At 40.4% G+C, this 22,395-nt stretch overlaps 1 protein-coding gene across 4 annotated transcripts in view; it reads left to right on the top strand.

The window, feature by feature from the left end:
- The window catches only part of ANKEF1 (ankyrin repeat and EF-hand domain containing 1), a 280,096-nt gene that overhangs the window by 51,151 nt on the left and 206,550 nt on the right, over window positions 1–22,395 (top strand). For 2 of the 4 annotated variants that reach the window (XM_069234128.1, XM_069234126.1), the window contains exons 2-3: window positions 11,554–11,823; window positions 18,363–18,747. In XM_069234128.1, the coding sequence (XP_069090229.1) occupies window positions 18,402–18,747 (346 nt within the window). In that variant the 5' untranslated portion in view covers window positions 11,554–11,823; window positions 18,363–18,401. Of the gene's footprint in view, window positions 1–11,553; window positions 11,824–18,362; window positions 18,748–21,332; window positions 21,367–22,395 lie in introns of all 4 variants that reach the window. The other 2 variants (XM_069234129.1, XM_069234127.1) reach the window with 2 other exon arrangements.

Below are 22,395 nucleotides of genomic sequence, written 5' to 3'. Positions count from 1 at the left end.
ATACTCTTGGAGGATCCGCCTGTATAGTATATGATGCATAGTAGTTATAAACAAAGTTTTTTAACCAGGATCATGATGCAGGGGGTTACATCTTCCACGCATGAATAGACCTTGTGAGTAAGGGCCTGTTTCTCTTCCTTTGTAAAGCGATTGAGAAGCAGTCCTTGAGACATTTAGTTGTGATGTGAGGTAATTGTAATATTATGGAATTTGACATTTTCAAAGTAGTAATAAATATGCTTATGGTGTGGTACACTTGTTACGAATTAAAAGTTGTATAGGACTTCAATTCATATGTATGTATGTACGGATTATAGTTAGGACTATGTTTCCATAGCAAAAGCTTTTTTTGACTTGCCTATATCTTTAGCACCATTTGATAAATCTTCACCAAATTTCCCCCAAAAAGTGGCTGGTGATTCTTGTTGCGCACAGGAAGTTTTGGGGTGATCTGTCAGGCGGGGGCTGAGAATAAGGGGGCTAAAAAAATGTTGCATTTTCTATGTTAATTCTCATAGGACTTGTCAACATGTCTACAGCCCAAACCACTGGAAGGAATTACACCAAAGTTGGCAGAAAGCTAGTTGCTGGTATGCAGATTGTGCTTTTTGATATTTTGTGTAAATCAGTTCAGTAGTTTAAGAGATATTTAAGGGAAAATAAATTTGTAGATGTCTGGCCGCTGTTATTTTGCAATTATTCTGTGATTAATTCGCAAAAATTAATGAATTTCACGAATACATATGCGAAATGAAGCATTGCAATTGGGTGACTGCAACCTGACTAGAAAGTTGCAACCGCCATTTTATTTCACGGGAAATGGTCCCTGGGGGTGAAAATACAAATTGAAAGTGGCATAAAGGGTAAGGGTGAAGGTACCCTGAACAAAGGGGTGTGATATGGGTATGTTTTAGAGGTAAATTCTAGGTTTAATATAATTTTCCACCATGGCGCCTGTTATGCTTGAAAATTTGCTACTTTTCACGAATTTCACAAATTATTCACAAAATATTTACGGGTAAGGAAAAAGTTGAAAGAAAAACCACAGACTGATTCATACAGTAATTCATTCACTCATACATGCACTCGGAGGCTCAAATGCCCACTCACACACCCACTCAGACACTCATGCACCCACTCAGACCGACTCATAGACTCACACACTCACTTTCAGACCCACTCAGACACTCAAACACCCATTCACAACTCTACTGACAGAGACGGCCCCTGTGGCCAACCTGGGATGCACATGACCAAAGGCCACACGTGGCACGGGGTTGGGTGGGTATAAGGTCTTGGCTGCAAGACCAGGCATTGCGACCAACCCCCGTTGTGCATGGCCTTCGGGTTGGAATAACGTTTAGTAATTTAAAACATTTTAAGTTCAAAAGAAATTCACTGAAAAAAACAAAGGTTACAGGGACGTTATAGTTAGTTTCTGAATTTACTGGCACAAAAACATGGAAATTAAGCAGTGATAGTTAAAGTGCTTTCAAGTAACTACAACTGGCGCCTTTCGGTACCTATAACTGACGTCTTTGCTATGCACAGCTAAATACTCCACAGATTATGTCATTGATGAGATCTTGTATGGCATCTTTGCTATCACTGCATCGTTTGCAATAACATTATTGATAAGAAAACTTTGCATGGCAAGGACGCAAGTTATAGTTACCTTAAGGTGCCTGCCCTGAACCGTTACCATGTTCCCCATTCACCTCCTCCTTACCCTTTGTGGTCCAAGTCCATGCACCGGCCCCTTCTCTTCTGCCCTGCATGGTCCGATGTGCTGCCACTACCCCCTCTCTTCTGCCGTTCATGGCCCCTTATGCTGCAACTGTCCCTCCTGACTGTCTGGTATGGTTAGCTTGATGCCCTTGCTTCTTTCCCCACTGCTCTTTGTTGTCCATGAACCTGTCCACTCCCTATTGCATTTCATTGTCTGTTGTGCTGCCCTGCTGTCCCGACTGCCCTGTGTGGTGTATTGTGCTGCTGCAAACCCTGACGCTTGCCCTGTAAGGTCAGTTTGGTGCCCCTGCCCATCCCCCTCCTTCCTTCTGTTTTCTGAGTCCATGTCCTTACCCCATTCCTCCTGCCCTCCGTAATCCAATGTATCATACTTGCCAACATTTTGTACTTTGTAAGAGGGAGATTTTGAAAAATAACCTGGGGAATTGATTTTCCCCACTGACTTACATTTTAAAAGAGGAGATTTTAGGCAGGAGGCATACACAATTAAGCCCTTATTTGCTTCAAAACATTGAGAGTCTTCTGCCTGAATTGGGCCTGTTGGCATGTATGGTTGTACTGCCACTGCCTCTTTCTTCTGCCCTCAATAATCTGTTATGTTGCAACAGCCTCTCCTGTCAGTCCTACATAGTTAGTTTGTTGCCCCTGCCCTCCTTTCCTCTGTCCTCCATGGTCTGTTGTACTGCCACTGCCCCTCCCGCCTGACCAGCATGGTCAACTTGTTGCCTCTGCACCCTCCTCCCTGCCCTCAACTATCAAGTCTGTACCCCTGACCTCCGCCTCCCCACAATATTCTAATAGGCAACTAGATTGCTAACATTCTATATTTATTACAAAAGTGTGGCATGCCTGACTTCATCTTGATGTAATCAAAACTGTAATAACTAAAGTATTTCTTTTAGAAATATTAAAAATGAGAGGGCCTTATTTCCATAGACATTATCGTTAGTGCTATAAAAAAAAAAAAATGAGGACATATTTTCTGAGTTCTTGAGTAACGACAAAGCAGTTTTAAATTATTTGCTGTCTTTTAGTTTTTTTATCCAGTTAATCACTTAATTATTTGTTACAGTTAGGGGAGAGGATGTGGCATTAGGGACAGAGCTGCAGACTTTGCAACTGGGGAACCAGGTTTAAGTTTCGGCATCAGCTCGATATACTGTGATTCTGAACAAATCACTCAATTTCCCCATGCCTAAAACCAAAATGAATGTGTCCTGGTGTAATGTAACTAATGCTCCTGTAAAGCACACCAATATCTTCAGGTCAAGTCTGCTCTACATAAAACTACAAAGAAACAAAACAATTAAGTGCCGTGCACATGTCTTTTATTAGGCTTTCCTTGGGCTAAATTTGGGTGATATGTGTGCTACATTTGGGCTGTTTTCCATCTTGGGAGACTTATTTGTTATAAAGCTCCCTAATTTCTTTAATTACTGCAATATTCTTAGTAGAAAATGCTTTCAGTTTTCCAATTCAACTCAGTCAAGATGGTGTTCATATGTGCCACATTTACATTCAGAATGTTAACACTAGCCACTCATTAGAACACTGCAAGCTGCCGCTCACCAGGGAGCTAACTGGCAGTCTGCTGCTGGTGTTGAAAGTGTATGTTTCAGTCAACATGTCAGAATGTTTTAATGGAATAGAAGAGAAAGATATATGAGAACTCAATTAAAACGTCCTAATTTTTCTTTCTACAGCACTAACCATAATTTCTACGACTAAATGAACCCTCTCATTTTGTTCCTTTTCTAAATTAAATATTTAAGTTTTATCAGTTTGATTCAATCAAGATGGCTTCAGGTGTGACACACTTTTGTCATAAGAAAGACTGTTAGCACTCTAGTTGTTCTTTAGAATACTCTGGGATGCTGCAGTAGAACACAGGGAAATCAACTGACAGACTGCTCCTGCTGAAAGTACATGTTTTACTGAGAATAAAAAAATATCCAGCTTACACAATAAGAATGTTCAATTCTATTAAGGACACGGAGGCGAGAATTATGCTTCTCTTTCTTTACTGTAGAACTTTCAGCAGCCAATCACAATACAATACACAAAACTACATTACCATTGTAGCCAATATATCACCCATATCACATGCCCCAATCATATTGGAGTAAGCCTTATAAGTACAGATGACTCTATTTTGTGTCCTCTTTCTTTGTAGGATAAATCATATAACCACAGAATTATCTAGCTTGAATAATAACTGTGACTTCTAAAAGTCAATACAGTCCAAATAGGGATCTTCAATTTGCAGATCATCCAACAGGGACGTCAAAGCAAAGACACTCACAAGAATTCTTCTGTTGTTAGTCTTGATCGTGACTAGACCAAGATACGTCTCACAGAAATCCGACTACTTCAATTTCATTATTGGTCTTTACTTGTGAAGCCAGAAAAAGAAGCCATAGTATCCACATACAGGAAACCTTTACAGAATGAGAAATAATAGCATGAAAGTCATAATTATATATGTCACATACAGGGCGGGAACACAATATCTCACGATTCGACAATGTCATAATAAAAGATATACTTAGACCTTATGTATGTATGTAACACACAGATATAAGGCTGGGATAACCCTTGCCTCCGTGTCCTTAATAGAATTGAAAATTCTTATTGCGTAAGCTAGAATTCTTTTTTATTCTATGTCAGGACCAGAGGCTCTTATTATGCTTGTTAAAAGATGTGCCACCAGCACTGAAGCCATGTCCATAATGGATATATAATAAAAGGACTTGAAAGTTGACTCAGAAGACCAGTTTACTGCTTTTAAAATATCCTCTAACAGCGTGCCCAACGCAAACAACATAGCACCTTGAGCTGTCAGCTCCAAAAATGAAAACATCAATCCCGGCTTCGGCCAGTAACAAAAGCATCCACCTTACGAAAGTGGCATCTGAGACAGGTTTGAATGGCTTCTGCAGAGCAATGAGTACTTGCCCTTCAGGGTTATCCCTAAATTCACTAGTAATAGTTGTATGCTTTAAGGCAATGTACCACACATAATTTAGCTGCAGCAGGAAATGCAGAGTACCCTACTGTCTTAGTGTTAGACTGAGTCCACTTAGAAATGGAAAAGAAAACTCAGTCAGAGGAGAAAACCTTGCCAGAGAGATCAAGAGTACGGACGTCATACTCATTTACATGAGATTAAGCAAAGCAGCGTAGCCAGCTTGCAAAGAGCTACTTGCGGAAGAAGTATTTATTCTCCAGCCATCTTTCTAGAAAAGATAAAACCACATTAACATCCTAAAGGGAAGGATATCTGGATTTAGGAGCCTTAAAGCGTATGCATCTCATGAGTTTGCACACTGCTATGTGTTCTCCCACAAGTTTCCCTGCAATGGTAAGTCGCCCCGCCGAGATGGTAGACCTATAATTGTTTATGGACCTAAAAGCCAGGCCTGAAGACGCCAAAGAAGAAAGGAAGTTGATCACCAAACAGACCGGCCCTAGAGGGGTCTGAGTTTTGTTTGTCACACCAATGGACCCATAGACACCATGCCAAAGCATAACATATGTGGGTGCCAGATGTGCATGCCTGGTTGATGTAAAAGGAAGCCTGTGGAGGAATGCCTGGCACTTGCCACGCGTAAACCCTCCAGGCTACAGAGCAGAGTTGTCCAATAGGATCAATGGATGAGGATACCCCACCAGGAACTGGTTACTGGAACAGTTTATGCCAAATTGGGATCCAGAGTGGGATGTCGCATGACAACTCCAGAGCCATCAGGAACCAAGGTTGTGCTCTCCAGAGGGGAGTCACTAAAACAATCTCTGCTTTCTGATGACACACTTAATACAGGACTCTCTGGATCATACTGAATGGGGGAAACGCATACCCCAGATCAGACCAAACCTGCAGGGAGACATCCGTCACAGCCTCCAACTGAAGAATAGAGGGATTTGCTGGTTCAGAAAAGATCCACGAAGACCCCACTTGCAATTCAGATTGGAGAAGATCTTTGGATGGAGTCCCCAATCTCTGAAATCCCGGAAAAAGCAGAAGTGCCATCCACAACTGAATTCCTCTCCCCGGGCAGGTATTGTGCAATAACTGAAATCTGGTGAATTCCAAAAGTCCTTGGCAATCTCTGCCAACAGCCATGATCTCATACCACCTAATTTGTTGACATACCGAACTGCTGAAATGTTGTTTATCCTCAGCAGTATGCAACAATCCTTCCAATGGGGAAAGACTCTTGATCGCAAAAGAGCCCGCGAGGAGCTCCAGGCAGTTTATGTGGAGATGAAGCTCTGTCTCTGACCAACATCCCCCCATGGTCAATGACCCACACCATGCTCCTCAGCCCCATCTGTTGGCATCCGACTCCAGAACGACATCTGGGGAGCTGCTGAAGATCACATTGCTGTTCCAGGCTTCCATGTGGTTGAGCCACCATGTCATTTCCATCTTGGCCTCTTCCAAAAGATTAACCTGATCTGAATAGGATAGGCCCCTCTGCAAATGCAGAATCTTGAGCCTCTGAAGGGCCCTGTAATGAAGGGGTGATGGAAAAATGGATTGGATGGAGGAAGCCAAGACGACTACAATCTGTGCCAGAGATCTCAACGAGATCGTGTGCTTATATAATGCCATCCTCAACTCCTTTGTTATGTTTGGTATCTTTTGGGCCGGAAGAATCAACTTGAAGCAAATTGAATCTATCTAAAACCACAAGAACTCCATAAATTGTGAGGGGATCAGGCAAGATTTCAGTTGATTGATGAGAAATCCCAGGTCTTGGATGAGATGAATTGTCCTGGACAATTGAAGAGTCAACGATTGCAATTCTGGGCCAAGAGGATCAGGTAATTGAGGTAGATTATCAACTTCACTCCTGTGGTGCAAAGTGTCTCTACTGAGGGTCCCATTAACTTGGTGAAGCACTAAGGGGCTGACAAGATACCAAAGGAAAGGACCTTGAACTTGAAGCAGCAACCGAGGTAAGTGAATTGAAGAAATCCATGATGAGGATGGTAAATGGGGATGGTCAAGTATGCATCTTTCAGGTCAAAGCATACTATCCATTCGCCTTCTTGTGGACTATCTCTTAAGAGATGGATCCCCTCCATCTTGAAATGCCTGTATACTACCCAGGCATTGAACTCCTTTAGATTTAAGACTAAGCGGGAGCCGCCCCCTCTCTTGTCAACTGAGAAAATGGTGCTGATGAAGCCTTTGGAATGAGGGGAAGAAAGGCTGATTGCCTCTTTTTCCAAGAGCAACAGGATCTCCTTAGAAATGGTCTCTTGCTCTTGTAGGGTAAAAAAGTAGTTCTGGATGGGGGCACATTTGGGAGGGAGAGTGGTAAAAGTCCAGTTTGTAGCCTTGGATAAACCAGAGAACCCAGGGATCTTGGGTCAAAAGTTGCCAATTTTGTAAACAGCTCCCCAGAGGGAGAAATAATTCTCACCTGTGTAAGTGGAGTTCTGGGAGGCTCCTTGTTGACCTCTGTTGTACCCTTACGATAGCGTTGTTGTCTTCCACAAGGTTGTGTGAGGTAGAAGTTGTTATCGGCTGACTAATGTTGCCCATAACCACGCCTGCAGTAGGAGAAATCTTGCTGGAATGTTACAGCTTGACGATCGGCCCCTAAATTGTCCAGCCCTGCGAAAAAGAGTATTGTGGAATACTTTTTTCCGGGACAACTGGGCTTTCTCCATAGAGCTGAACGTTGCTGTGAATTTAACTACATCTCTAATAAAGGGACCACAGAAGTCTTCACTGAACCTGCTACGAAAGATGATAAATCATTTAGTTGTGGGTCAGTTTGCATCAAGATGGAGTTACGGTGCTTGGTGGGAATAACCACATTGGTCTCTTTCAAGCTGGCATACTGCACCCTGCGTCCACCCAATAAGGCGATCTGGGTCTACAGGAGCGCTGGTTTCTTTAGCCTGGAAGGCTAGCTCCAAGATTTTTGTAAGGGGTCCGGAGATGTCCTGGAGCTTTTCCTGGCAAGAACACCAGGCCCTATTTTTTTTAAAGTGTCCCTTTGTGGGGTCCACTTGTGGGATCTCTGTGTCCTTCCCTGCTAGATCAGACCTGGGGCATTAGGCGCACAAACTGGCGTGCACCTCCTTTTCAAAGCTTTGCCGGATGTGTACCTGAAGGTACTCAGCAACCTCCTGTGAACGGGCCAACTAGAAGACCGAGGATGTATGATCTCACCAGGATTGAATATCAGCACCTTAGGGGTCTTGGAGTGTGTCTCTGAGGGATGCTCAGAACGTTTCCTTTCACTAGGCCCAGGGGTATCATCTTCTTCACTATCACTGTGATTTATTCACTATCACTGTGATTTGCGAACAAAAAGAACCTGGAAGGGTCCAGAGAATCTTCCTACTCCTGGGATTGAGGGACGCTATAACCAATGTAGTCCTGACTTTTGCTGACAGTTTTTCAAAGACCTCTGCGTGTGGCCTCCTTTTTGCCTTAGCTTTCCCTTTAGAAGGCTTGCCCAGAGGGACTAGTGGATCTTCTGAAGGAGTGAGATGAGGAAGCCAACCATTTTACTAGGCGAAACTCTTAAAGTGCTTGGTGAGGAGGCCCAGAGGATTGGCCAGGGCTTTATTGAATGACATTTGGACACTATTATCCAGAGTACCTGCCAAGTTTTCTTCTAAAGAGTATTGAATGTCCTCTTGGTAATATTCCTCATCCTTAAAGGCTACGCTTTGGACCATGGTGCACTAAATTTGATGTATAAAAGGCAGCGAGGTGCCACAATCAGGGTAGCTGAGGGCTACACTCAGGGGGAGTGCAAGAATCCCAACAGGCAAAGCTTATTCAAATCTTTTGTAAAGTGTGGCGAGAGCCGCCTGCAGCACTGTAGGCAAAGCCTATGCAATTCTACTACCCTGGGAACACTCAGATGCACCATGGATTGAGGGTAGCTTAATATTGAGCAGAGTATATTAAGATTCATATTTGGTAATCTTTATATGGGCCCAGAAGCAGGAAGTAGCGCCGCTAACGCTATAGGCAGGTTTTACCTCTGTAAGTATTCAGGGCAATTTCATCAGGAACAGAAAGAAATGGGAAGAAAGTGCCGCTCTCTCTGCCTTTGAAGTTCCTGCCGCATTCAATTGAAGTGCTGCGGCTCTGCCCATGTGCGCAAGTGCTAAAAGCCCTGCGGGGCTAGAAGTAGGACTGCAGCCTGCTCCACTTAATGGAGCCCGTGAAGAATCACCGGTTCGGGAGGCCAGAGTGCTCCCTGTGAAAAGGAAAAAAAGGTTAAATGCAAGTTATAATAATTCTTACTGAAAATTATGGCTGCTGCGTTGGACCAGCGACACTACGCACCGTGCACATAAGCTAGCTGTACTTGTTAAACGCAAGCCGCAAAATGTGCATATTCTCAAAGTAATAAAACACAAATCAAGCAATATCATATGAGGTAAGAAAAGCAGTTAACTGACTGGGAAGAAGCAAAGAAAGAGGACACAAAATGAAGTCATTTGTGCTTATAAGGGTTGTTCTAATATGATTGGGGCATGTGATTTGACTGATATACTGGCTATTGTTAATTGTATTGTGATTGACTGCTGAAATTTCCTCAGTAAAGAAAGAGAAGCGTAATTGAAGCCTCTGGTCCTGACATAGAATATCAGACTTCTGGAGCACCTTCCATAACCTCTAAGGGTAAAGCATGATAAAACAGTTTTTCTCTCAAGCATTACTCATGAAATCCCGGCAGGATAAAATCACCTCATAACACACTACAATTCCTAAAATAACTATGGTACTATCAACTAAAGATTTATATTGTAACTAAAATCTGTAAGCATCCTTTATATGTTCTCCTTTTTGTGACCCTCAAAACCTGCCATTCACTACAATGCCTTTCAATTGGGTGCTAACGTGTATGTTGGTCCCAAGATGACTGCCATCACTTCCTGGTTGAAGTGCTGGCAGCCAATCAGATCTCACCATGAGACATGTGCTTAGACTCCACTCAGATATACAAATTTGGTTTTCTTCAAATATCTCAAAAACTGCTGAATGGATTTACACCAAATACCAGAAAGGGTGTTTTCTGGACCAAGAGCTACCTGCCAAATTCGGTGTAATTCTGTCCAGCGGTTCGGGTTGTAATCGTCTCCAAAGTCTCTGTGGAAATTAACATGAAAAACACACTTTTTTACCCCCCTTTTTCTTGGCCCCTGCTTGACAGATCACTTTGAAACCTTCCAAGCACAATAAAACCCAACTTGACACCTTTTTTGGAAAATTTTATGAAGATTCGTGAAACAGTACCAAAGATATAGCCAAGTCAAAAAAACGCTTTTCCCATGGAAACTAGGTCATATTCACTTAAAAAACTAAGTTTACAGGGAAGTTATAGTTATTCATATTTTAACATACAAAACCATAGAAATTCACCAGTTATATTTAGAGTTACGTACATACCAATAAGTTTCTGCAATTACCATGCCTTGGTCATGAGGTTGTGACCAAGGCGTGGTCCCTAGAACCAGCATTTGGCTCTAAGAAAGGTGCTGCACAGCCCCTCCTTTTGAATTAAAGCTGACCCCAGGGCCATGGGGGTCCCCACAGCCTTTTCAAAGCATGGGCACATGGGCTGCACGCCCCTTTCCCAACGTTAAAAAAAATCAAAAGAACTTCCTACTGGGATGGGTGTTGGCAGGGGAGTCGGCCGTGCCTCTGTGGCCCCTAACAAAAAGAAACCACAGTGGATGACACCGAAAATAATAATTAAAGAGAAATAATGGGAAAAATGAACATTACATGAGAGGTAAGAGCTGCTTATTTATTATTCGCCACTCCTAGAGCTGGAGCTGTATGCTCCGCATCTGGAGTATGGGGACCTCTGGTGGTTGGTTTTATGGTTGCAAGTTGTGCCTTGAAAAATGTTAAAAGATACACTCAGACATGTAATTGTTTTTTTATTTTTATAAAGACTTTATTCAAAGTATTTTATGGCTATCACTTTTATTAATCACTTTTAATAAACATCGCAATGTGTGGATTCCTTAAATATATGTGTGGTTATAGTTATAGGGGACTTTTTGACAAAGCTAGTATGTCTACCATAGTTAAAATGACATCCTTTAAATTGTTACCCACGGTCAGCTATGTGCACCAGCGGGGGTTGGGCAAAGGGTCTAGTCGAAGGTCATGTGCAGTAGGGATTTGAGCATCAGCTGTGTGCAGCAGGAAGGGTGCAGCGAGGGGTTGGGGGCATGGGCTGGGCTCATGAGGGTTGGCTGTCAGTGGGGGGTTGGGTGCAGTGCCTTGCCATTGGAGACTGCAGTGTGTTGACATCATACTTTAAGTTATGAAATACATTGAAATTCACTGAAAAAAAACAAAGGGGAATGTGACTTTATATGGTGATATCTTAATTTCCATTAAAATAAGAAAATTGGAAATTTACTGAGAAAACTAGAGATTAAAGGGATGTTGTAGTTAGGTGAAAATGTCAGTTAAAACATAGCGTTTTAAACAAATAAAACCACTGAAAGTCACCAGTTATAGTTATCTCAATTAACTAAAACATGTGCCTAAAAGTAACTATAACTCGTGCCCTCGCCGTGCACAGTGTTGTCATCAATGATGGCATTTCAGATGTTGCAGTGACGTTATCAATGATGTCATAGAACATATCCTGAGATATGTAATATGTGAGGTTATCAGCAGTGCATAGTGATGGTGCAAGCTATAGTCACTTTAGAGCATGTAATATTCATTTACTTTGAATAATCAATTCTTCTTTGGAACTTTGTGAATGCCCGAGACTTTAAATGCACTTTATGTTTCAGTTTCAGATAGCAACCTGGGTAGCTGCTTGAATGCATACCTTCAGTTTCAATCACCTACTTTCTGAATTTTGTGAAGACATGGGCCTTTGAGAGACAGCTGCAAGCTCTTCAAGCAAAATGATTAAAAGAAAACAGTTCTTTCACAATGCAAGGGCTGCTCTTGTTCATGAGAAGAGACATTATTGGCCTTTATTGGTAAAATGCAAGTTAAATGAGAGATCATTGAAATAACTACAGTGGATGGAACTGTTAAAGCAGATTGACATACAGGTAATGCTTGTCAAGGTACTTTGCTGAACATCAAAATATTATTCAATAAACTGAATTATAGATATTTGGTTAAAATTATGTCTCGCATTTCCTCTTTTTATTTCTTATCCTTTCCCTCTGTCCTGGCCCCTAAACTCAATTTATTTTCTTCTTGTAAACTCTGCTTTCTCTTCACCAAAATTTGTAGAGTAGAAAGATGTGGACTCCATATTAAATCTTTTTATAGAAATACTAAACACAATATTGTGTTTTCCTCTTCATGGCCCTCTGTTTTCTAAACATCAGTCTTTTTATATGGGAACTGGAAAAGAAGCTACTTATGCCGGGAAATATAAAGTTTTGTTGCATGACTGAGCCTTGCCTCTGCTGGGTACACCCAGCTGATAACCAACAACGTTCACCCACATCACAGACATTTCAACCTTTAAAAAAATATTTATGTGACTGAGTTATAATTATCTGCACCATCCAAAACCAGATTTTACATGTTTCAGCCATATAAAAATGCCACTTCAGGTCAGATGGCTTTCTTCGGAACCAGTAATTTATGAAGATCCATATCACATAGTTATGTCTACAAAATTCACAAACTGTGTACCCGTGACATGTATCAATCTGCATTACATCGTGCTACGTTTGTATGCCTTACTGTTTTGTGTTTTATCACAAGATCTCTTGTTAGAAAATATCTTTCTCGATGTTTTATCTCCCTATAGACCCTGAGTCAGCTGACTCTATTGTAATACTTTTGTCAAGGTTTTGCCTCTGCAGAGGTCCGAAAAAGGGTCCTCTCAGATCTGCATATTAGGAAACTCTTTTTAGGTCCTCCGCGGGCATGAAACCTTGGCGAAAGTATCTTGACAATTTTTTTTTATCTTGGTATAAGATAAAAAAAAACCTTAAGGTCACAAAAGTTCAGTCTTGCTTTATTTTGCTGCCACCTCCATTGACTGATATGTTTCTGGGAGGTTCTGTTTGGAGCCTTCTGCACAGTGCTGTTTCCAAGGTCAGGTCACAGTTAAGCGTATTATTGGCTATATATGCACAGAGCTGTGTTTCTCCTAGCTTGCCAATTTTTATTTAGGCATAAAGAAACCAATGGTCCCTCCTGTGAAGCCAGTTTAAGTAATGAACCTGGGGGGAAGGGCTGGATGAGCTTAACTAAATGTCCCTAGTATGAGACCCGCAAGAAGAGGTGAGGGTCCTAAACTGTTTTGGTTTCTAATGAGAGCTGTATAATCCTACAATCTGCAACATAAAGCCTCTTGCAGGTTTCTCTGCAGTACCATCAACAACTTTCTCTAAACTCAGACCAAGCTTCAGTGTGTGAGCATTAGAATGGTCCAAGTTTGCATTTACCCTTTTTGTGGTGATGACATTAAGAGTATGGCAAGAGGGGACTCACCTGCATGACTTTTTTTAGGTAAACGCTGACAGACAAGTTCATATCAGAATATCAAGAATGTACTGTGTCTTATACAGGTGACTGGTTGACACCTGTTCGGTATAAGTCAATAAGGACGCTCAATGAAGGACCACACGCCAATTATAAATACAATTTAGCTTTACTAGAATTGCAGGTAACTGTAGGCATTTAGCACATTAACAATAGTAGAATAAGAATAGCAATAAAAAGCATCTATTTATGTATAAGTACACTACAAAGAGCTTCTATGCATATATATATAAGAGAAAAGAGTTCATTGACAGATATAAGTTTTGATTAACTGTATACCAAAATGCATCACACAACGATGTTCAGGAAGCAGAATATAAATGAGTTGAATACTTCAGATAAGCTTTGATTTACTGCACACCAAAATGCATGTTTCAATTACTGCAGCAGGCTCTCACTACGATGTTCAGGAGGCAAAATATAAACAAACTGAATACTTCAGATAAGCTTTGATTTACTGCACACCAAAATGCATGTTTCAGTTACTGTAGCAGGTTCATACTTCGAGGTTTAGAAAGCAAAATATAAACGAGCTGAATACTTCAGGTTATAAACACAGTGCAAGCATAAATAATCAGTCATAATAATAGAGCAGAGAAACGAAGGTCTTTCATCCCTGTGTGGAACTTAACTTAGTCCACGAAATGCTGGGAGGCCCTCTACCGCCAGCTTGGACCTCGCTCCCCCTCAAGCATCACGGTCAGCAAAACAGGGAGGCAGCGCTGGGCCATGGCAGCTTTCACAACTCCATCTGCGAGCTTCTAATCCCTCACCCAGACTGCAGTGCTTAAATAACTCAAAGCTTGGATTCTATCTCTTTCTGGCAGTTTCTAGCTATGTTATCAGCACTTGGCTGCTCGGCCCTTCTCCAGCCTTTGTTTTCATTCCATCTTCTCCATGTGCTCTCGTTCTCAAGGTTGAGACGGAGTCTTCTACGCAAACAAGCTTGAAAATTATATCATGAACTTTTCCACGTTGTTTGGGGGGGGTTTCAACAGGCATCACACTCATCTACACTGCTCAAGCTAATTAACCCTTTGCGTCACAATGTCTTCCGCACCTTTCCCTATACTGATCATACTGTAACTTCTTTTTTGCTTTGTGCCCAGACAATGAGAGCTTTCACATTTAACACAGCAGTCCCAGCTCCGATGTTGACTATTGGTTGTTCTCCCTCCTGCGGGTTATCATCAATGCATGTACCTCCTTAAGAAAGATTGCTTTACCAAACGGTCCCCCCAAAAAATGGAGGTCTTTTGCCCTCTCAGGAAAAGGGATATGGTTAAGAATCTCCAATCCCTATGAACCATGCTATGAATCCCCCATTCTGAATGAATGATTTGTCAATAGCCAAGAGTTAAGGTTATGACAGCTGCACACACCAGGGCCTTACACCTAGAGGGATGGGAAATTTAATAGCATTCAGCATTTAACACACAATAGCTTCCTTGGTTGGCTTTCCTCTCAACTTCAAAGCTAGAAAGTGTCCCTTTTATACAGCAGATTAAACAAAGAGTGCATGTGCATACACAGTACTTTCTCATCATTAACCATTATCTTGTGGTAGGAAGAAAGGCTTTTTTGTGTCATCTACTGCTATGTTGTGTTATGTTATAAAGAACAACTGCAGGCCTGACTGTGCGTCATAGCACTAACCACAACCCTGAGATCACAAAACTAGCCCCAACAGATCACTTGAATAACAGTCTTTCCTAGAGGGATGATACAGTTTCATCCCCTTGGTTTGTGGGAGGGCATTCCAAGCTTTAGATGTGAAATAGTGGAAGGTCGGCTCCCCATGACACCCGAATCTATAGTGTGGGATTCTCAAGTTATACTCAGATGCTAAATGGAGAGAGCAAGTTGGACGGTATTCGTGAATTTTATTCTGAAATTAAAAGGGGTCTCTGTTTTTGTATTGCTTGATGTACCAGACATGAAGCCTTTAAATGAAGCCAATGAAGGACTGCCTGTATAAGGAGATATGTGCCTTTCTTTTTTATTCGAAAATAAAGCAAACTGGGAAGTTCTGAATGATTTGGAGTTTTATGTTCTCGGTCTTAGTAGTTCCTTGGTGTGGGCTATTACCATAGCCAATCCTCTCTAAGATTAAAGGTTGTGTCACCGAGTCTGTGCACTCCTGTATTGTCAGGTCTCGGCAGAAAGAAGTCCAAGGCAACATGCAAACAATAACATTTCTAAGGGATTGTGTAATTAAGAAGAGAGGATAGTGTTCTGCTTCTCCTGAAACAGACAAGGCTGCCTTTAGTAGACACATCTAGGGATAATTTGCAAAAACAATTCCATAAATGGTGGCAGGTGGAAAGACAAGATAAAGTTGCAGAATGTTTTAGTTCAAGATGTACATTACAGAAATCTAAAATGTGGCACATGATTATGCAATTATACATAACACAATGGTGCTTTAACTATAGGTCGGACGTGTCACTGCTATGGTCCTTTCCCTAGTTCTGTTATTCACTGATTGTGCCTGAGTACTCTCTGCAGCTTCCTACTTAGTGTCGACCATATTCTTTGATCATGGTCTGGTCAAGGCGCCAGTGCTGCCAGTGTCACTCTTCAAAGAGTTGCTGCTGCAGTCTAAAGAAACAAAACTTATCCCGGATTCGTGCCTTTTCCAATGGGAGAGTAGTGAAATCATCCTGTGCAGCTCTATGGCCTCAGTTTCTCCAAGGTCTTGCAGGTAGCAGCTTCCCCTCTCTCTTATTTCCTTTCCATTGTGCCCAGTCTCTATTCCGCATTCTTGGCCAAGCAGGGGAGGGTCATTTAACTCTGGAAGTCAAAGGCTTGCTATCACAATGCTACTGTCCTGTCAGGAACCGCTTGCTCGTCAATTCAGAATCTACATGTCTCTCTGTGGATCCTTCTTAGAGATGTTATTTGTTATTGGTTATTACAAATCGTACACTTACCTTGAGCCAAATCGTGTTGTGAAACAACATGAACTTAAGATTCAATCAACTAAAGTATATTGGATGTCTGAGCTAAAAATAAAGATATTTCCTGACAAAGGAATTAAAGAGAAAACAAAGACCTGTTTAGTCATTGTTATTGTATAAATAATAAAACCACAATAATAATAGTAATAATAGGATCACAAGAGATAAACACAATAACATATTAAGTAAGTGTCAAAAATGACCTAAATTCCTGATATTTATTTCAATACACATTATTATGATTGCTCCAATAAGATCAGGGGTGCTGCCTGCTTACATTTGTAATGTGAATCGAATTTCTCTGTTTAACTAACAGCCACTTTAAAAACTGGGCATAGCTTTTTGCTGTAAATACTGTAAACAATGTTGACAATGAGTCCTGCGTATAAATTAAACTCTGACAGCCATAAATCTGCAAAAGGAGCATCGCCACAATAATCTTAGAAGTAGAGTACAATAAGGTCTGCTTAAAAGCACCAAAAAAAGAGATGTCAATACATTTCTTCCTAAAATACAAAAACCCTCATTCCTAGGGGGCATAATTTCCAATTCGGGCATAAAGAAGTTTACAGCCACGTTGAAAATGTCAAGTTAAATGGGGAACCCAAATCCCCATATTTTCTCCATGGATATTTTACCAGCCAAAAGCAACTGAAATGTGTAGGATTAAATATTGGGAAGAAGATGAGAAATCATGGCTATCACAGAACCATTTGCAATCAGTGTTATAATTCCTGATATTACAAACGCCCCTTTCCATGTAAATGAGAATGCTGTTAAGATAAGTATCTAGGGGGGTTATTCTAACTTTGGAGGAGTGTTAATCCGTCCCAAAAGTGACGGTAAAGTGACGGATATACCACCAGCCGTATTACGAGTTCCATAGGATATAATGGACTCGTAATACGGCTGGTGGTAAATCCGTCACTTTTCCGTCACTTTTGGGACGGATTAACACCTCCTCCAAAATTAGAATAACCCCCTAGGTCATATTATCTAGTCTGAAAAAATAATCTTAATTAATTGTGGGAAGTCTGTGCTTCACTTTGTCTCTACTTCAATCACGGATGTAAATCTGCTCATGTGACAGTGTCCTGGTAAGTAATGTTTACATGAATATATCTGGAAACAAATCATGCCTTTAGAGAGAATCCATTGCTGAAGGGTGGTGATTGCTATGGTGATATATAGATGTAGTTGCAGAGATCATAGTCTTTATTTCTTAAAATGTCTTTATTTCTTAAAATAGTTGAATTCTTTCTCTTACCGTATAGGTTATGTTTAGGACAAGTGTTCATTTATTAAAAAACGGTTTATAAGAAATACAATCGAAGTAGCCAAATTAAAGTGTAAAGCAAGATACCAAATTTCATGTCATAGATGCACGGCAAATGGTCAACTGTTGTTACAATTAATAAACAAGGTCATAATGCCCCATTTAAATAGTTTTTTGAATGTTAATGTAATTTAAAGATTTTTAACTAGAAATTAGCAGCAGGACAAGAATTGCTATATAAATCTAAAATAATATATATTGTGGTTATTTAATATAAAAGAAAATTGCCACAGTGAAAGTGGTTCTCTTAGATGGTTGATAGTTAAAAGAATAACTATTGATACCCTTCTGCTTCAAGCCTCTTCATAATTTATGGAGTAATTGCTTTTAAGGTAGCTCACACAGTCTGTTTCATCTAATAATGCAAAGGGATAATATAAAAGAAAATATTTATAGAAAATAACATTTGAAGAGCTGTAAGAGTTGGGGATTTGAATTAAAAAATAAATGCACAGCCCTAATTTTCGTCATAATTAAAGCAACTGCTTTTTACATAATTTGTGTGTGCTCGCCTGAGCTACCTAGAGGCAGGTTTAAAGCCAAATGGGTTTACTTGAACAGTTTGTATGATACAGAGTCTGTGATGCCACAGTAGGTAAATGGCAGGGCATTCCATTTGTGCTATTGTCAGGAAGGCAGGACCTCTGAAAGTGCTCATTAAGAGTAACAACAAAAGAGCTGTATATAAAATGCTGTAACACCAAAATGACACAAATTGCGTTTAAAAGAAAAATCTGATTGTTATTTTGGATACAACTCATGTTTTCTTTTAATTTCCCCAATCTAGGAATCCACTTTCTAGACTTTAATTGTCATAACTGCCAAAATGCCTGTAGCAGAAGGAAGACTTGAAACCTTGCAGATCTACAAAGTTCTTCAGTGTGTTCGTTCGGAAGATAAAGACCAGATAGAGAAGCTCATCAAGCTTGGCGTCCCAAACCTCATAAATCTCACCGAACCCCAAAATGGAGATGGTGTCCTCCATTTGGCCGCAGTTGCAAACAATGTTGATATGACAAATTTTTTACTAAGTCTAGGAGCCAATCCCGATGAACAAGATCTTCTGGGACGTACACCCGCCATGAAAGCAGCAGAACTGGGCCACGAGCTGGTGCTGGAGGTGCTAGCTAAAGCACCTGCAGACATGACAGTAGTCGATAAGAAAGGAAAAGGTAAAAGTCTATGCATGACATTGCGTTTATCTGCCAGTATTTCCAATGTTATTTAATACATATTAAAGAAGCATAGTTATATTCTTACGCGTTTTAAGGTTTTCCGCCTGCTGGTGACTGAAAGGGTATTTGCTCTTTCACAGCATATGATGGTCATTTTTTCTTAACAGAAATGAGACTAAAGATGCGTAGAATTTTATTTTATGGTTTTAATATAATGCATGAAACTCAGTGAGCCTTGATGGTTCTTGAAAATTGATAGCATGGGCTGTATAAAAAGTACATTAGATCATACACAGTGGCAACACGCTGTGCTGACTTGAATTAATAATATGCATAAATATCTAATAAAACTATTAAACAAATCAAAAGACTATAAAATGATAAAAAAACAGCACAAAGAAGTACAAAACATTAAACACGAAAAACGTCTTTGACAGCAAAAAGGTAGCAACAGTAAAAGAAAAGTGCCATACCAAAACAGTGTGGTGGGGAGCACTGTTAATGTATAAAACTGCAGAGGTACTTTGTATAGAGATGTTTTACCAGTGGTGGCAGCTACTGGTGCAGCGTGGAGCACACACAATAACCCATTAAAAGTGTCGACGGCAGGGTTTGCTGGTGACACAGCTGGGCCTTTTCTCTTTCCGAGATCCATCATGCATAAATATCAAAGGGCCATTATGGCCTGGAATATTTTAAGCTGCTGTACTTTAACACATTGTTCCAAATATTCAATAATATTTTACACATACGACATCCTATATCCCATCCCTCATATAATCATATTTGAAAACTCGTCCTTTTGGATTTCATCTCTTTGAATATTCAGCAAGATGTCATTGAATTTTAACCTCTGGAAGTTTAAACTCGATGAGCTTTTTGTCATTCTGGTATCACATACCTCCCTGACTCACCCATGAGAACACCAGACATCCACTTCCCAGACTTTTCCTTCAAAGGAATTTCAGATCTATACCATATTGATATGGCTTTCGTTTTCTAAATATTGTGTGTCCAATCCACAAAGGGTGCATTTGGTCAGCCAAGGGATAACAAAGGGAATCCTGGCAAGTATAACATCTTTTACTACTGTGGAATTCTCTGAAAAGAGCATGGAAAAGTCTACACTATTAACACTGTAAACTGGAGGGAGGTTGAAAGGACAAGATATGATTAGCCTTGTATTTTAATGAACACTCACCATCAGCAAAGATCTGATGAATTCTTTAACATTCTCCCAAATGTGTAGTATATTGTACAAATCATGCATATCGTTCTACTACATTTCGTTATGAGCAAAGCATATGTTCGAACACATTTTCCCATAGACACAAAATGGATAAAATCGTTTGATACATCTGGTCCCTAGTATTTTGAGTGATGGTCCTCTTTTGTGTATCCTATTCTCTTGGCTATGAAAGTCTCTAAATTGCACTGACCCTCTGTTATTTGTGAGAATAGACACCCCATCGTGTGGAATTTTAAGCAGAAAGTTTACTGAGAATACTAACCCTTTCATTTCCCTCAGATTTTGATGAGGCATTCTGATAGAGATAGTACGCTAGATGCTTTTCCTTTCTGCTTCTCACATTGATCAATAGGCCTCATTATCACCCATAAAATAAGTACAACTGTATCAAATATCCATCCTCAGTTTTTTTAACTGCTCAGTTTGCACACAAGTTGATATATATATATATCTATCTATCTATCTATCTATCTATATATATATATATATATATATATATATATATATATATATATATATACACACACACACAAACAACATCCTTAGTATCCTTCAGGTAGGAATCACAGAATTTGGATAGAGGCTGGAGAATGGAGCCAATCCCATAAACAATGGGACGTCCGGATGGATTAGAGATGTTTTTGTGCGCCTTAGGCAGGGTATAGAAGTAAGGTTTTACCGGTTTCGGCGAGTTTTATAGTGATCTCACTATCTGAATGTACTTCTATTGGGGCGTTAGTCTCTTCCTTAGTGACATTATGAAAACGTTTTGAGGGGTGTTTAGCTATAAAATTAAGCTGTCAGAAGAAAGCGTACTTAAACTGCTTTGGATGCTCAGTTGCCCCAAGATGCAGGCACCGACTGAGATATTTTAGTCAAGCAAGCCAGGCGGGGACCTTTGAGCTGTAAGTACGATATAGCCGCTAGTAAGGTGGAGACTTTAATTCATGAGAGGACCCTGATGCTTAATGCTTTTCTCTTTGTTTCCTTTCACAATCCAGTATGTGACTACAGGCAGTCCTCTGCTCCTTGTACCTATGGAGCACTATTAAATGCCTTAAAATGTATGTAGCCACTTTGCGTGTTTGAGTATGGTGCCAAGAGTGCATGACACTTGGCTTCATCCTGTTATCAGTCCTAAACGTGCTCATGTTTGCATTTGTTTATTCCCACAGGGATGAACCTCATTTGTTACATAACCTTGTGGTTTTAGATAATAAACATGATGATACAGCTCCGTGATACTGCTAATGGCATGAACGAGTTGAGAGCATGGTCTTTCAACATCTGTGCATAATCCTTGAACAGTGCTTTTTGTTTTCTCTCTTTCCAGATACCTATTTACGGACACCAAGTAGGTGACTTAGGTATGCTTGACGTATATATGGTAAATTCACCAGTTATGTCAGCATTATGGAATAGATATGGATTGTGTTAGTGTAATTGGTCCTGACGAAATCCACAAGCATTTGGGAACATAAGTGGCAGAAACGTGTTGGCAGGAGCAAGAGGAAGTAGAGGTAGCTTGAGCCCTGGGACTTACTAACTTTTCTCACTTTTAACCATACTGGCTTGTGTCCAGATTAAAATGATAGGGCTGCCTGGCAGATATTTTTAAAGGGTAGCCCTACCCCCACTCACCACCCTATTCCTTTTCCAACAAAGTTCTCCTGTGAATCTCACAGGTTGTAGCACGCCCGTTCCGCAACAGAATAATTGAGCATGCCACCAAGTGGTACGCCTGTTGGGTGAGAGTTCTTTAAAGCAAAAGGATTCTTTTCTCCTTAGGTCAAGGGGAGGGTTTAGAGAGAGTGGGGGGCAAAAGTCTCAAGAGATAAAGCCTTTAGTGAATCATTGTGCCTCCCTCCTTTCTCAAAATTCATGATAAATAACATACTATATTCTGCACTTCTGCATGTATGGTTTATGCCACAACATTTTTTTCTTGTGTATTTGTTTTACCAAAGAGTATTTATTTAACCAGAATGCAATGTGTTTACATTTGTGCAGCAAAGTAAAATCACACTGAAGAGTTATCAAGACTATTAAAAATGATATTTCTCTGTGTAAAGTAAAAGTTACATGCACATATATGCCAACCTTTTTGAAGAGGAAATGGCGAGAATAAAAAAATAATCGGGAGAATGTATTTCCCCCGTTGATTTCTATTAAAAGAGAGGCAATTTCAGACAGGAGAGAGACAAATAAAGCCATTTGTTCCTTCAAAAATCGTAAGTCTCCCACCTGAATCGGGCCAATTGGCATGTATGCATGCAATCTGTGCTGTGTAAAACAGTATTTTTCTCTTGCCACTTCTGTTGGCCGCATATATTTTTATTGCCTTAGCCATTAAACTGCACTATGGTTCTGGCCTCAAATGTGCAAAGCCATTGGTA

The sequence above is a fragment of the Pleurodeles waltl genome, chromosome 5 (assembly GCF_031143425.1).
Source record: "Pleurodeles waltl isolate 20211129_DDA chromosome 5, aPleWal1.hap1.20221129, whole genome shotgun sequence".
Classification (NCBI taxonomy): domain Eukaryota; kingdom Metazoa; phylum Chordata; class Amphibia; order Caudata; family Salamandridae; genus Pleurodeles; species Pleurodeles waltl.
Note: the sequence above shows the minus strand (reverse complement) of the source record. Positions and strands in the feature narration are given on the sequence as shown.